This window comes from Haliotis rufescens, unplaced genomic scaffold (genome assembly GCF_023055435.1).
Source record: "Haliotis rufescens isolate VD_foot unplaced genomic scaffold, xgHalRufe1.0.p SCAF_5, whole genome shotgun sequence".
Classification (NCBI taxonomy): Eukaryota; Metazoa; Mollusca; class Gastropoda; order Lepetellida; family Haliotidae; genus Haliotis; species Haliotis rufescens.
In genome coordinates, this window is record NW_025964223.1 from 56,630,869 (window position 1) to 56,648,213 (window position 17,345).

The window sequence follows — 17,345 nt, forward strand, 5'->3', positions numbered from 1 at the left end:
TGGCTGGTGAACTTTAAAATTATTTTTTATTTAAATTCCCATTTTCTCATCTGAAAAGTATTACATATTCTATCAACAAGAAACTTCTTAAATAATATTCAATCTTGCAAGACCTGATATTTAACCGTTTCTGCAACGCTTAAGGTTGCTACTTCTACATTAGACAAACAGAGTCACATATCTACACAAGCAATCTTAAAATCACAAAAAAAATCCGAAAATTTTAAACATGGCGTATGTTGTGAATTATTCCCTGATTGGACCACCATCCACTATCCGGTTTAGGGGTCTCACGATACGACACGATATCTCCAATAGGATATGAATCGCGATACTTTGTTCACGATACCATACGTATCACACAACTTAAATGTGATAACTTTGCTCGACTTTTTATACTTCAAAGGGCATAAACACTATTAAAACAGCTACAAATTCCCTGAATATCTGGTCTTATTTACGAAAATAAAACATCAACATCTTTATTTCCGATACCAGTTACAAGAAGATTAGAATGGAATCTAAATCTTAAAACTATGTTCATTGTACAATGTAGATATAGTATAAATTGATAATGACAAAATAGTTTACCAAAATGTAGGTTAGGACCCATTTTGCTAACATTCTATTGCTGTTTTAAATGTTCCATGTGTGAAGCAATACAGGATTAAAATATGAATCGATACAGGTATGGGTGTATCACATATTGTATCAACTGAGAATATTATCAATGAATTGATATATTGGGAAATCGTTATCCCTAATCCTATTACCTGTCAGAATACACTAGGCTGATGCCACTTCTCAAATGATGAAGTGATGACAATATGGCTACCCTAGGGCATGCTGGGAAACTTTAGAACTCCCTACAGGGTTGTGTAACTGTACGCCATCTTTATGAAGGAGGAGGTAATCTCACAAGATGAGCAAAACCTGGGCTTGTAAATTTGACTGTAATGATGTTAGGATCCCCAAAATGCCAAACAAGAAACAACATGACAAGGCCATTTTTAACAAAAACCCTGAACTTGGTATTGTGATTCCGAAAAAGTGTCATTTGGTGGAGCATCACCGTCAAATTAAACCCAAGGACATTAGCTGAAGAATAGCATATAGGGAGGGGGATGACATAAAACTGACAGTGTGTTGGAGGTTGGAATGATGGAATGAAATTGCATCTCTGAGCTGAACTGCTTGTCCAGAAGATCTGGGTCCTGTTTCATACAGCGATCTCAGGGCTTTAACTGTCGTAGGTCTATGTTTAAGTATGGATTTATGACCATCATAGTGCTAAGATCGCTTTGCTGAACAAGGCCCAGCTCTTCAGAAGAAATGTCCATAAAGTCAGAAGACCTTAACTTCAATACAATTATTCATTCCAAGCCAAAAGAAATATATGTGCCTCAATAAAGGTCTCCAGCCAGTGCTTTATTAACTGACTGAAATCTACTAAGCATGTTTCAGTTGGGCAACCATTCATTTCCTTTATCACTGGAAATGTTTCCTTATCATGTCAGCTTGAGAGATATCTTTGTGGAAATCATGCATCCATGCCATTTTGCTTCATTGTCAGGAGGCTTCCAACAAAACAGTAAAACCAAAAGTCACATAGTCTGCAAATAAAAAAAACAAAGCACAGGGAAGACAAGAATGATATGCTGAAGTCTACACAAACTACGAACAAAATTTAAATACAGTACTTACATAAATAGAAAGCCAATGGCCAAAGCAAGGGATCTACCATATTCAGTTGCCATGGAAACCAAAAAGAATTTACATAGAGATGATGTGAAGAAACTTGGCATAGATGCAAACTTACTGTTTCAGTTAGAGAAGAAGTGAAACAATTTCAGTCGTCAGGTGATAACAGACCTAAAATCTCTTCAAAGCATTTGCAACTCAAATACATAGACTTAGACTTGTAACTTAGTATGCTACAAAGTACTCATTTACTTCCCCCTCAAAAGACACGGAGAACAGTCTTTTCTCTTCTTTCAACATAAAGTTAAAACTGTACTTATTTACCTTTAAGTGTTTTATTTCTAACCTCAGTTGGTAGAAATCTTTCAAAGGTAAAGATTGATTGACAGTAACTAAGTTGAAAGTGGTCAGGTTGCATATAACTCCATCTTGTCATGAACAAAATGCTTTCAGAGCCAAGCAGGCATGTGTATGGATGAGTGTGAGTTTGAGTGCGAGTATGTGTTGTGTGTTAAGAGTGTGTTTGTGGTGTGTGAGCGACTGAGCACGTAGGTGACTGAACTAGGGAGCAGGTGGGCAGAGAGTGAATAACTGGATGGGTAGAGTTCTACTATTCTTTCAACTTTTCTATTTTTCACTGACCCTTCGACCAAACAGTCAAGCTACCCTTGCCATGATGAGACTGTACCAACAAATCCACAACAAAAACTGTTTCTACCAACCTGAAACAGCAGCAAAGGCTGTTTCATTGTCATCAGGTTCGAATTGAAATATTTATGTGCCAAAATACTCTTAAGCATTATTCTAAACAAAAACAAACACTTGAACAAAATCACCCTCATGTATTATATTTGTGAATACATGCTTCTTCATCTGTTAAATGACATATTCCATATGTACACTTAAGAGTATGTTAGCAGCCTTCTGCTTACATCTCTCTTTGCCATCCACCTAAACAGTGAAAGCCTTCAATGCCCCATGAGGTTAGAATTGGTCCCCAACCTATGCTGGTCATAAGGTTGAACTAAATAGACCGGGTGGTCAGGCTCAGTGACTTGATTGATTGTGTGTCATTACACCCGACGGCATGGATCATTGCTCACAATATCATCAGAGCTGTGTCCTCTCAGCCTACAAAGTGTAATCAGGTTAGCCTCAGGCAAACAAGCAAAGTCACCATCAGGCATCGGATGTTATCACATAGCTGGAATATTGCCGAATATAGCTTTAAACAAAAAAGCGAAACAGACCCAACAAACGGTTTGTCTCAGCTTGACCTGAGTTTCCAGGAGCTGTGATCAGATAAGAAGCTGATGACAGTTTTCAGAGCGATGACAACTTGTTAGTTGTGGCAACTATAGCATATGTTCCTGTCACCTTAATCGCCTGTGAACAAAGTTCTCTCATTAATCTGCGCAGCATGTGACCATGTGCCTACAACTCACAGCATGGGGACTGATTGCTATACAGATGATCTACTTTACGAAACATATGTTCTCAAAACATAGGAAAAATATAATTGGCATTTATGACATTAGTCAGCTGTATAATGAAACTCAAACATTCAACAAAAGAGTAGTGTTAATTAACCTACACTCAGCTTCACTCAAAATGGTTGTTTTAGGACCTGCAGCTGTGGTGATAGAAAGCAACAAGGATAACAAGGACACTGACAGAAGAATATGACACACTGGAGATGCCAATGAAACAAATTTGCCCAGGAGTGAGTGAGTGAGTGAGTATGGTTTTACGCCGCTTTTAGCAATATTCCAGCAATATCACGGCGGGGGACACCACAAATGGGCTTCACACATTGTATCCATGTCGGGAATCGAACCCGGGTCTTAGGCGTGACGAGCGAACGCTTTAACCACTAGGCTACCCGACCGCCCCAATTTGCCCAGGAACATGCACCTCGTCTTCTATAATCTATTTAAAGGCCGTCACAGGAAAAGTTTGTGCCTTCATCAAGCTTTCTGCACGCAGTTACTTTTTCCTCGTGGAATACATCAATACACCAATATGACAGTGTTCACAAAATGAACTGGCACAGATATCAGTACCATAACATCCTCATACAACAGTCAATTCAAAAATCAGCATCGGCAACAGAATCAGCTACTATAGTGCTCATGAAAGGACATTCCACTAACTTAATGATGCTTTACTTTACAACCTTGCCAAATCCACTGGTTTCAATCTTTCTAATTGTCATATCATTTCACACAGCTGCTATCGGCTTCACTGATCACACAACAGGTTAGAGTGTCAGTATCTAGTTCTCTAGCTCATTCACTTCTGACCTACAAATCAACTCATAGAATTTTCTGGCCATCTCGACAGCTACAGCTTTATTTCCAGGCAGATCAGGCAAGGGGCAGTTCAATCAATGTGGCAGAATGGCCATGCAAAGTCACCTGTTGTCAAATGTTTCGGCAGGTTGCAGGAATATCCAGCTTCAATCTCAATGTTACCAGACATACAGCATTGTTATTTGGCCAGTTGTAGGGTTATGCACGGATTGAGTCAAATCCTTGCAAAGGAAGTGAGTTCTCTCAGACAGTAATTAAATGTTGGAAAGATCTGTCTTACTCTTAAAATGGACTCCTTACAAATCTAGCAGCCAAATTAAACATGTCTGATCCAATAATTAAGTTTTGTCAATTTGAACAATTTATCAGAACTTATCGTGTACTACCTAAAATGGGTAATGCTTAATGCTACCAGAAAAAGCTGCTTATACGGAGATTTTCAATTTCCTTCATCAGGGCAAGTTGAGAACGTAAAGTATTAATCAATTGGTAGATCTGTGAACATTCTTTAGGAAGACTTCTACAAGATCAACAGGGAGTTGAATAGGGAGGAAGACAGAAAGGGAAAGGTGTCTGAAGTTGCCATAAGCAAACTCAAAGCTGTGTTCTCTCAGCCTACAAAGTGTAACCAGATTAGGATCAGGCAAACAAGTAAAGTCACCATCAAGCACCTGAATATCAGAGATTGACCAGCAGGCAAAGTTACCATCTGGAATCTGAATCTCAGAGATTGACCAGCAAGCAAAGTCACCATCAAACAAATGATATCTCAGAGATGTACCACTAAGCAAAGATGCCAGCAAGCAAATGATATCTCAGAGATTGACCAGCAAGCAAAGTCACCATCTACCATCTGAATATCAGAGATTGACCAGCATGCAAATTCACCATCAAGCACCTGAATCTCAGAGATTGACCAGCAAGCAAATTCACCATCAAGCACCTGAATCTCCGAGATTTACCAGCAAGCAAAGTCACCATCTACCATCTGAATATCAGAGATTTACAAGCAAACAAATTCACCAGAAAGTACCTGAATCTCAGAGATTGACCAGCATGCAAATTCACCATCAAGCACCTGAATCTCAGAGATTGACCAGCATGCAAATTCACCATCAAGCACCTATCAGAGATTGACCAGCATGCAAATTCACCATCAAGCACCTGAATCTCAGAGATTGACCAGCAAGAGCTAGGAAAAGTCACCATCTACCATCTGAATCTCAGAGATTGACCAGCATGCAAAGTCACCATCAAGCACCTGAATCTCAGAGATTGACCAGCAAGCAAAGTCACCATCTACCATCTGAATCTCAGAGATGGGCACACCAACAAGTTTAACATGAAGGAAGGAAGAAAAGTATCACGCTCTTACAGCATACTATTTCCTTCATGCAGATGGTTCTTAATCCAGTGAAATGTCCATATGTTATAATTGTTCAAATGAACAAAACATGATTATGGAGTAAAGTCCCTTAGATTGATGGATGGATGGATGGATGGATGGATGGTTGGATGGATGGATGGGTGGATGGATGAATGGATGGATGGATGTTCCCAGCAGTGCTACTGACAAAGGAAAGCTGACCCACAGACAGACCAAGTCTGGTAAACATCAACTACATGCCAGACCTGTTGTCCGACACTCAATTTTCGAAACAAAGATCCCATATCAATTATACCAATGCCACATTGCCTATATGAAATGGAAAAAAAAGACTTTTATCGTGTTATATAAAGGTTATTTTAATACAGTTGCCAATCATAAAAGTAACTAACATGACAAAAAATATCTCCAGCTTTAATATCTAAACCTGATGTAATGAAATCTGTCAGACCAAATGTCTAACAGAAAATGCTTTCACCATGTCTGCAATCAATGCCATAGCACGAAGATGACACATTAATAGAGTTACATGGTCTTCACGGGTAACACAGCAACAAACACATTGGCAGTTATCGTTGCCACACAATCCCCATTTTGATTGCCTTATGTATGAGGTATGCAGGACCTATTTTGCCAGATAATCCACATTTGGTAACTAAATGTGGTACAAGAAGGTGTGGTGAAATGGGGCTTAATGTCATGTTTAAGATTATTGCACTTAAATAACAACATGTGTGCATGCATGCATGCTTCTATCAGCTCGGACTAATGCTGGTTATAATAGTGCTAGCCCACTAAGATACTATTCCATGAATACCCCACTCGGACACAATATACAGATTTCATGCTGACCAGTCCTTGTTTTATCCCCTTAACGCCAAGCACCAGGCAGGGTAACAACAAGAATCACCTCTTAACGTTTTTTGGTATGACACACCTAGGGATTGAACCCCAAACCTTCGACACTCCGGGCAGACGCTGTGTCCACTAGGCCACGAAGGCAGTTGTGGTACAGGACTTTATCCCATGTACATTGAATACACAAACCTACAATATGTTATCAATATCTCAGAAATAGCAGTCTTAAGCCACATTTAACTGTGCAGAGTTGCATCAGTTAAGTGTACAAGAAACCAATGATCATGAGTTTGAATTCCAGATTAGACCTGATGTTGTTTCTTGGTTTCAGCAAAGTGGTAAACATCTAAAACTGAGTAGCTTCAGCCTTCACCCTACATCAAACTGACCTACCATGATAAAACAGAAATCCTGTTCAAAGCAACATTAAACCAACCTCACTCACTGGGTTGAAAGTTGGTTGGTTGGTTGGTTGTTTAACGCCGCACTCAACAATATTCAGGCTATATGATGGCTGTCTGTAACCAGACAATCCAGTGATTGATATCATGAGCATAGATCCATGCAATTGGGATAAGATGACACATATCAACCAAGTCAGAGAGAATGACCACCTGATCCCGTCTGTCACCTCTTACGACAAGCATAGTCGCCTTTTACAGCAAGCATGGGTTACTGAAGACCTATTCTACCCCGGGTCTTCACGGATCACTGGGTTGAACGGGTTAAAAAGGTTAAAAGTCTGCTAATATTTGGCCTATGGACAACAGCAAACACAGGTGTCCTGAAGTGTGTGGTTTTGTTTGTTTGTTTGTTGTTTAACGCCACACTGCGCAATATTCCAGCTATATAATGGAGGTCTGTAAATAATCAAGTTGGGACCAGACAATCCAGTGATTGACATTATGAGCATCGATCTACGCAATTGGGATACCATGACATGCATCAACCAAGACAGGGAGCCTGACCACCAGATCCCGTTAGTCGCCTGTTACGACAAGCATAGTCACCTTTAACGGAAGGTATGGGTTACTGAAGACCTATTCTACCCTGGGTCTTCACGGGTGAGAAGTGTGTGGTTCAGTGGACAAACTCATCTGCTTTGATATAGTCACACAAACTTGTATAGAATGTACTCATTTTCAGTGCCTTTAAATGTTGGGAAAGTATGTGTAATTATGATTGAAAGAGTCTAGACAGGATGTTGCCAGCCGACTGATAATCATATCTGTCAGTAACACACACACAAGACCTGGAAGACTATCTGATTTGTTCATGTATACACAGGAAAATAGCCTTCTTGGCTATTGAGATATTTGGAGGATGGTTTGAACATCAGCTGGTCCTGCTGCCAGTTAAGTGTTTCCACTCCACTCTACACCTGCGACAGTGTGAAAACCATATGCCCTACTAGGGAATACATCATGGCACAATATTCCAGTCACACTCAGTTCCTATTACTTGTCTCACCATCTGATCATTATTGTAGTCGTCTTTCTTGCCAGTTTGGGGTATACGGGGACCTACTTTACGAGGAATCCCATCTATAACCTTTACATTCCAACAGGCATACAATCACTAAAGGCTAAGTAGTGGAATAATTATCTGTGTTAACAAATATTTCATTACATACAGGCACAAAGTCTTTTCACTCAAAGACATCACTTAGATCCTGGCAAATCAATGTTCCTCACAGACCTTTTCCTGTGTCTTTTTTTGTATATTTACATTGAAATGTTTTATTGATCTCTAAACCTGCTCTTTACGAAAGCCCTTCACAGGAGGACAATGACTACATACAGAGAGTATGCTGAAAAATTTGAGGATATGTATCGCATGGGTCAAGATCTAATGATTAACATGTGTTCTCCCAAGACAATACCAATGTCTTATTGGGCAATAATAGGATTCAGTTCAAAATAGCATGTGTCTGATAAAAAAACAGCTAATTTGACCCAATTATACTGGATAACTTGAGGCTACTCTATTCCAATAACAAGGATCTAAGGATATATAAATGCCAAAAAATACTAGAAACAAACAATATTGATTACAGAAAATTATGAGCTTGAACTAAAACAGAAGCAGCCGGTTCACTGCCATTTCCTCAAAGGTTCCACAAGTGTAATATACCATGTACTTCCAATCCTGAAACATTACGTTAGAAATTGGGACTAGTCCTGTAGTCCTCGTCAACTTGCCCAATAGTAAAGGTATCATAAGAACTAGTAGAAGTTTGCCCTTTTAAAGGGTCTTGCTATATGTTATCATTATAAGGACTAGTGGACTAGAACTGTGTTATCACTGACCTTTCAGGCCTTGACCTTAATCAAGACAACTTCATAAGATCCAACAATTACCAAGTCTCAGGACTGTACAAGTAAAAGTGAAACAGTTAACTGGCAATGAACGATGCAACCATGTTTCACAATAACCTCAAAGATGACCTTGGCCTTGATAGCTATTCCACAAATGTTTCATGTGGTAGGATTTGCAAAGGTACATGCAAAAATATGTTCAATGTCACCAGAGGTAGCCATTCCTCAGAAACTGACAGTTACATAATCAAACTTAACAAATTCAAACTTTTAACACATTCAAACTGTTAACACCAGTTCACAAATGGAATATCTTCAAAAACAAATTCCATTGGGCATAAAAGGCAAAATAGTGATGAAAATAAGAATGGATCACTGAAAATCAGTGAAGATGGCAGGTGGTTACGAAAAGTCTAAGCAAGGCCTTCTTCCAGTAACACCCGCCTCTCACACAGTTTTTCACCAAATGTGTAAGTGCCGGAGAGTAAGGAGGAGTGAAAGCTAGTATGTGAGTCCATTATGAGCATCTGCAAATACCAGTCATTTACATAAAACCACTCCATTGTAGCAACGAAAAGCTGGCCCCCCAAGTGTTCACCAATGCCTAACTAATCCCCAGTACTGACCAGTTCAAGCCTTCCTTCCTTTTCTAAGGGATTCTCATCAATAATATTACATACAGAGTTGCTTCAGAGGCTCTAACTCAATGACGAAGATGTAGAATCTAAACATGCTGATGCAGCTGTTTCAAATATCAAGAAAGACGAGGAGCTGGTCAAACCTTATCTTTGTCAATTTGTGGAAGAGAAAGTCAATGTTGTTGATAACACAGTCAGCAATATTCCAGCTATGTCATAGCAACCTGTAAATAACTGAGTCTGTGCAAGGCAATCCAGTGGTTGTCGACGAATCCAGGCTGTACCATAATGACATATATTCAACAATTGTATCACCCTGATCCTCAACAAGGCAAGACATTTTCTTCCCTTCTTGTTTTTGGATTTATTAAGTTTACCAACATTAATACAGGCTGATATGATATCTCAAAAAAAGATTTAACTTAACCTAAAAAAAATAAACATTTGGACGCCTATCCCACATGACAAAAGCTACAGAAATCCCAGTCTCAACTCTGAACATAACAATCTTATAAAAACATACAATCTCTTCACTGGTTCAATAAATGGTCAGAATAATAATTACAAATGGATAACTTAAAGATGTTTTTCATCAAGGCCAATGGACGCTGTCTCGGCCTATATCTGTTAAAAATATAGTAGTGCAACGCAAGTGGCATGTGCTACAGTGAACTTTCTTTCCTTACATGATTCCAGGTATTTCCTGAAAGTCTTTCATTCACTCATGCTTCCAAATCCAAATCTTTAAGTTTCCATGGTTACGCCAACAAAACCTACCAGGTACTTTGCCCCCCCCCCCCCACCGGGTCCTAATTTAGCATTATCTCCAGCTAAATCCGACATTGTCACGCAGGTGGCGAAGTATCTCCTTTTCACATTAAGATTTTTTATCCTTACAGCATGGCATTTCTTTTTAGTCTCTTAATACTTGTTTATAAGCTCATATTTAGTTGTTTAATATCAAATTAATCGATAACGTACAATGATCAAACAACATTTCAAGAGAGCATTCTTGAAAAGAATTCTACTCAAAAGAAGTTGAGGACCACACGTTTCTTTCACATTACTATAGTTAATCTATCGTACCATGTGTAATATGGATGAATTGGGTGGTCCTTCTTGGACAAATCTTCTTTGTCCATTGGAAAAGAAACGAGAACTGAATCACACATACCTCAAGCTCTACATTGCCCAAATGGCCACGTTGCACATCAGAAATCTCATTCCTGAAAAATTCTTGAAAATACCCCCCCAAATCCACCATCAAAGATGTCTTCAACTAGCCCTCATGGATTTGACATGTGTAAGTTTCACATGTGCAATCAGCAGTGTTACAAGCATATGTACATGAGGTTGGATAATGAGCACACCTATATGCTTCATCCATTAGGATGAGCAATACTGATGAGAAGTGAGTGAGTAAGTGTCAGTTTACCCCTCTTTCAGCAATATTCTAGCAATATCAGGGAGACACCAGAAATGGGCTTCACACATTGTACCCATGTGGGGAATCTAACCCGGGTCTTCGGTGTGACGAGCGAACCCGTCCACCCCTACTGATGAGAAAGTAATGCTGTAACAAACCTGACTGTTTCTGTCGTTGATCAGCTCGATAGACCAGCGACCTTCATGCTTTATCCACACAAAGATGACACCTCTGCTGTCACACGTTGCAAGCTTTTGATAAGGTTCATTCCATCGGACAAGGATCACCTGAAATAAAACACAAATACATTGATTCAAGAATAATTATTTCTGTAAAGTTGACACAAAATCCCAAGAGGGGTTGTTCAGGAAATGATGTAGCATATTATATGCTCTATTCAGTTAATACAAGTGTGTGTAGTATGTGTCCAATGTCAAGATGAACATAGTACATGGATAACATGCAGACAATACCAGAAATAGAAACCATACAGATTGCACTGTCAGCAATATTACAGCTACATCATGGCAAGTACCTGAGTAACGGCCAGACAATCCAGTGTCTGATTGGACGAGCAGTCATCACACTGATAGTATACAGACAAACATTGTCATACAATGTTACCATACAGATTGCACTGTCAGCAATATTACAGCTACATCATGGCAAGTACCTGAGTAACGGCCAGACAATCCAGTGTCTGATTAGACGAGAAGTCATCACACTGATAGTATACAGACAAACATTGTCATACAATGTTACCATACAGATTGCACTGTAAGCAATATTACAGCTACCTCATGGCAAGTACCTGACCTTCTCAATGCACCATATTACTACCTTTCAATCATGACCATGAATACATCAAAAAGACTTCTTATGACATTCTTATCTTTCTTTTCTATTTTTTGTTTGTTTGTTTGTTGTTTCACTCAGCAATAATCCAGCTCTATGACAGCAGTCTGTAAATAATTAAGTCTGGACCAGACAATCCAGTGATTGTTATCATGAGCATCAATCTACACAATCAGGATACGCTAACATGTATCAACCAAGTCAGCGAGACCATCTGATTCCGTTAGTCGCCTCTTAGGACAAGCATAATCATGACTTGAGCAAAGCATGGGTTGCTGAATTCTAACCCGGACTAAATAATAATAATAATAATAATAATAATAATAATAATAATAACAACAGGACATTGTTTTTAATAGCACATCAACATACCATGTTCATCTTTTTAAAATTTTCAAAGCATTCATTGTGGTTTCACAATTGGATTGGATAGGAAATAATCAAGAATCTCACGGGTAATTACAAAAAAGTATGTCCTGATAACGGCCTTAGTAGAGTCCAGTACATATCAGAGGTTTTACAATGTAATGCACAAGGCTGCATGTAATGCACTGCCATGTAATACGCTCTTGACTAATGAGTGAGTGAGTGAGTATGGTTTTACACTGCTTTCAGCAATATTCCAGCAATATCACGGCGGATGACACCAGAAATGGGCTTCACACTTTGTACCCATGACGGGAATCAAACCCGGGTCTTCGGCATGACGAGCAAACGCTTTAACCACTAGGCTACCCGACTGCCCTCCTGACTAATGAATAGGCTGCAGTAATCTCAATTCACACAAATTTGATGATTCATTTCAAAAGCACCATCCTGCTCTTTTGGTCCTACTTGCAAAATACATAAAATAACTATTAATGTGTCCAAATTATTACATTCTTAGATATAATATGATTCATTTTATACGAATGGATATGATCTTCAGACAGTTTTATATGGGAATGTTGCAAAATCAGCACATGAAAACTATTGTTCAGTCTGTCCATCATTTCCGGCAAGCACATGTCTTACAGTTTAAAAATTGCATTGTCAGCTCTTATTGTTGATTCAGTAATATGTGTTTGCTATTAAATCATTATACATAAAGTGGTATGTCATGCATCATGTATTGTGTTGGATAAACATTTGGCTTGTTTGCCAATCCATTTCGATTGCATGAAATAATTGTTTGAACATATATTGCATTACGGTGTATATCTTGCAGAGTATCAGAAAATTTGGTATCTTTAAGATACAAACTGAGATGTTCGGCATTACCTCCACCATCATACAGATTGATGTACCACACTGACCATGTTAGATTAATGCTGCTTTGAACAGTTACAGTTATATCACAGCCTGTCAGCTTAATGTGGGAGGAAAGCCCGAAGGGATGCAGGTTTACCGGGGGCCAAGGGTGGCCCAGTCGTCTAAGGCGCCGCGATTTGCTGTGCAGAGTTGCGTCCCTTGGGCATGCCAGAAACCTATGATTGTGGGTTCGAATCCGGTTCACCCCGATTATGTTTCTAGGTTTGTCAGCACCATACCCGTGCTCCTGGGTTTCACCGAAGTGGTAAACGTCTGAGACCTGCATCACTTCGGGCTTTCCTCCCACATTAAGCTGAGACGCCGCGATTTAACTGGAATACTGTTAAAAGCGGCGTTAAAAACCCCAACTCACTCACTCACTCACTCAGTTGTTTACCACTTTGGTGAAACCCAAGTGTATGGATATGGTGCTGACAAACCTAGAAACATATAGTACAGAGACTTCTGTGTTAACAAACCCTGGACTTGTCAGTACCAGCTCTGTCAATCCCATATTAGGCATGAACTAATAACCCCCCCACTTATTACTTTAAGAAAATATGATATTCAGCAATCAACTGAACTAATGACCATGGCCGCATGACTGAAGGACCGGTGAAGGAGCCAGCCAGGCAAAGATGTTCCACGCACTCCACATCACAATAGTTTCATTACTCCGAATATCACAAGTGCACTGACTGTATGCCATGCTCACAGACCCATTGCTAATTTCAGACTTAATTAAATCATGGCAGCTCTCTCTACATGACAACACTGTTTCTTTGATTGTGAAAGAACCAATCAAACCTTGTTCCTTGGCATCTCTCGTCTGCCTGTGTTGTCTGCCTGCCATCAGACAACAGCAGGTGGAGGGCAGTAATCAAAGCAGGTATTTTTATACACCCATGAGACATAACTCAAGCTGGAACAGAGAAGTGAAGGGACCAGACCAATTCGAACATGGACACTACGTGATCTGATGCCGGACTCACGCATGATTTATGGGCACGTATAATGTGAGGGCAGACTACATACGTGTGACTTAGGTGAACTTACATGTTCATTGTAGGTAGTCACATTTGATGGACTCATACGTGGTTTGAGATGGATTAACATGTGATATTGAGAGAAGACTTACATGTTATTCGAGGGAATTACACTATTGCCTGTGCTTCCCTCAAAGCAATAAAATTTAAAACCTTTCTCACTTCGTGCTTTCTACCCAAAGTAGCAACTACAACTGAGTTATGAGTAATTAATGCAGTTTTCGTTGACACATTTTTGTATTTCTCATCTGTTACAGCTGTGAGAATGTACATGCTTGTCAAAACCCTTACCATTGTTAAAGACATCATTTCTAATCTCCATAACCAGTCCAACCCCATCTAATAACCCCTTTCAAGAACACAAATAATAGACTCATCTAAGGTTGGTGCCATTACCTAATGTTTCTTGCAAGGAAGCAGATGCCACTGTGTCCAACCAGAGAATGTTTGATCATGAATAATGGCCAGGTAGCCATAACACATGATGGTCCCATCCAACATTAGCTGGACATGAGTCTGAAGAAACAGCTGCTACTTAACCAAACCAGTTTCTTATGTATGTTAGTATACTTGTATCTAAGACAGCACAAACAAGAAAACAGTGTTTTTGTCCCCTATACATTAGACTTTTGAGTAGTGAATAACATGGAGTTTATGTTAAAAAGCATGGAGTAATGGCCTTAACTCTGTAAAATACATGTACCAAGGGAAGTAACGCAGAAAAAATAATATTAATGGCTTCAGTTTTCAAACTCTTTCTTAATAAGTGTCTCTTGGATAAGCATGCAGAGTTTTATTCACGTAACTTCAGTAGTTTCTCACAACACTTATCCCCACTGAAGACACTATGCACTAAGAAAACAAGGACACACACAAAATATTTCTTTCAGAAAAACCTAAACATCAAAAGGCACCAGTTCATAATATGTGTTTGATACATATGCAAACTTTCATAATAAAATATTATACGATTTCCGACTGGAAACAGGGAATTGCATCTGACAATTTTGTCAAATGAGCGACATTTGGAAATGTCCACATGTCTACCATAAAACTTTTGAAAGCTTTACTGGGGACTAAGGATGCTGCAGGTTGTATCTCTTTGCTGCCAGGATGCACTGTACAAATCCCACCTACGTTGTGCTGAAGATCCTTCTCCTGTCAACATCATGCTCATGGATGCTCATGGGCTTCATCAAAGTGGTAAACAAGTATGAAATGCGTCACTTCTGGCTTTCCTCTCGCATTACGCTGACATACCATGATATAACTGGAATACTGTGCAAAGCTTGATAAATCCCAATTGACTTCAAATTCAATAATATCAACTCATGAACACAGCTTGAGGCCTTAAAAGCAACCTCTCTCACACATTAGTGCAAACAGATTTATTTGCATTTCTATACCTTGCATTATTAACTGCAATTTTGTTTGAAGGTAGACTTACATGTCACAGATTCCCTATTAATCTTGAATTCATCCAACCCGTGAAGATTCCAGGGTAGAACAGGTCTTCAGCCACCCAATCTTGCCGTAAAAGGCAACTATGCTTGTCGTAAGAGGCGACTAACGGGATCGGGTGGTCAGACTCGCTGACTTGGTTGATGCATGTCATCTTATCCCAGTTGTGTGGATCAATGCTTATGATGTCAATCACGGGATTGTCTGGTCCAGACTCAATTATTTACGGATTGCTATCATACAGCTGGAATTTTGCTGAGTGCAACGTGAAACAACAAACAAACAAACCATTCATCCATTGTGTAGCTGTTATGTTAAACCAGAGATTAACATATCAATATTACTCTTCAGTAGGTTTTATATTTATTTTGAGGGCTTACAAGACCTACTGACAAAATTAATCTGAAATTAGAAAGGGGAAAACAAATTACTTTTGACAAAATCTTCTTTTGTCCGACTCTGTTCTACTATTAGGTGAAATGAAAACGCAAGATTTTACATGGTGAATAATACCTATAAAATTTTAATTTCTTTTAGCCAAAAAATACCAATTGATTATCTTTCGGTATCATTTTGCAATCATACTTTCATGATGGTGTGACCTACAAGCTTGTTTTTCATTCATTAGTAGCAGTTCTAATATGGAAGTTGAATTTCTTTTACATTTTTCTTTTCAACCACCCACATTGAATTTTAGGCCCAAAATTTTGTAGACCAACTAAGAACAAATATATGGCCTTAGTAAGCAAGGATTCTGCTGCTGTGCTGGCCTGTAAGTCTCGGGGAGCCATTAAACATTAAATGACACAAACCAAATATCCATGATGCCATGCATTCCTAACCATCCATACTTTTTGTTATCTTTAAGAATCATGTCTCTATAATTTTGACATTTGTAAAACTGGACTACCACATGGCATGTTCAGCAGATTACAGGAAAGACATTGTGTGCATGTAAATATTGGTTTTTAAACCTTTAAAAGAATAGATAAGGAAATCAATAGAAAATAATTCATTAAGGAATCCAATATCACTGATGAAACAAAAATGGACAAATATTGACAAGTGATGTTATCAACCTTGGCTGCATAGTAGGGCCTTGTTGTGGTCTATTTTGTGATGTTAAAATCACCTCTCTCTTACAAACAGCATGAGCCACATCACAAGGGGTGCCATACGACTGTTATAGCATCGACAGCAATAGAGAATCAGAGGGATCCATTAATACAGTGTTGGTTAGCCATTGCAGATGAAAGCTTCATGTTTGCTGCATCAGCAGCATTTCAGGCTTTGCCCACACCATGGTGTACCTTCAAGAGAGGCACTGATCTTTGTTTAATAACTTACAATTATACAAACGTATCAACTTCAAGTCTTACCAGACACAAGCAAACGTGAATGAGTAAGCATAATTATGGTACGCCACAGATTACAAGAGCTGTAATTCTGAAGCCAATGACAGTGGTAGAAATTAACATTTTTGGTCCACTAGTCCTTATAGTGATAATATATAGCAAAACCCCTAAAACTGGCAAATTTCTACTAGTCCTTATGATACCTTAACTATTTGTATTGCATGTGTCTCTGTGTGTGTGTGGCTGCTTGTACTAGTACGGACTAACACCAATTTATAGTGTCAGAACACTACCAGAGGTACCATGCCGCAGTTTAACATGAATACCCCACTCAGACACAGTATACTGACTCTGAGCTGACCAGTCCTTAATGCCAAGCGCCAGACAGGGTAACAACAAGTACTGTCTTTTAACATCTTTTGGTATGACATGGCCGGGGATCGAATCCCGGACCTTCTGCTCTCCGGGCAGACGCTCTTGACGCTCTAAAATCCAGAAGCGAAATGTGTCTTAATTGATACTACGGCATCTAAATTGCCAGTTACAGATATACATTCAAACAAGCAGGCCTATCTGTGCTGAAACAAGATACACCACTGCCTCCGTGAATTGTTAAACCCTACGCAGTCCCCGTCAACTGGACTGTGGGTAGAGACTAAAGGATTGGCTAATCATGCTTGAATCACACATGTGTAAAG

General features: G+C 39.2%; 1 protein-coding gene across 1 annotated transcript in view; it reads right to left on the reverse strand.

Moving 5' to 3' along the window:
- The window catches only part of LOC124116419 (tubby-related protein 4-like), a 246,982-nt gene that overhangs the window by 148,122 nt on the left and 81,515 nt on the right, over positions 1 to 17,345 (reverse strand). The window contains exon 2 of the mRNA XM_048383632.1: positions 10,799 to 10,927. Within this exon, the coding sequence (XP_048239589.1) occupies positions 10,799 to 10,927 (129 nt within the window). The remainder of the gene's footprint in view (positions 1 to 10,798; positions 10,928 to 17,345) is intronic.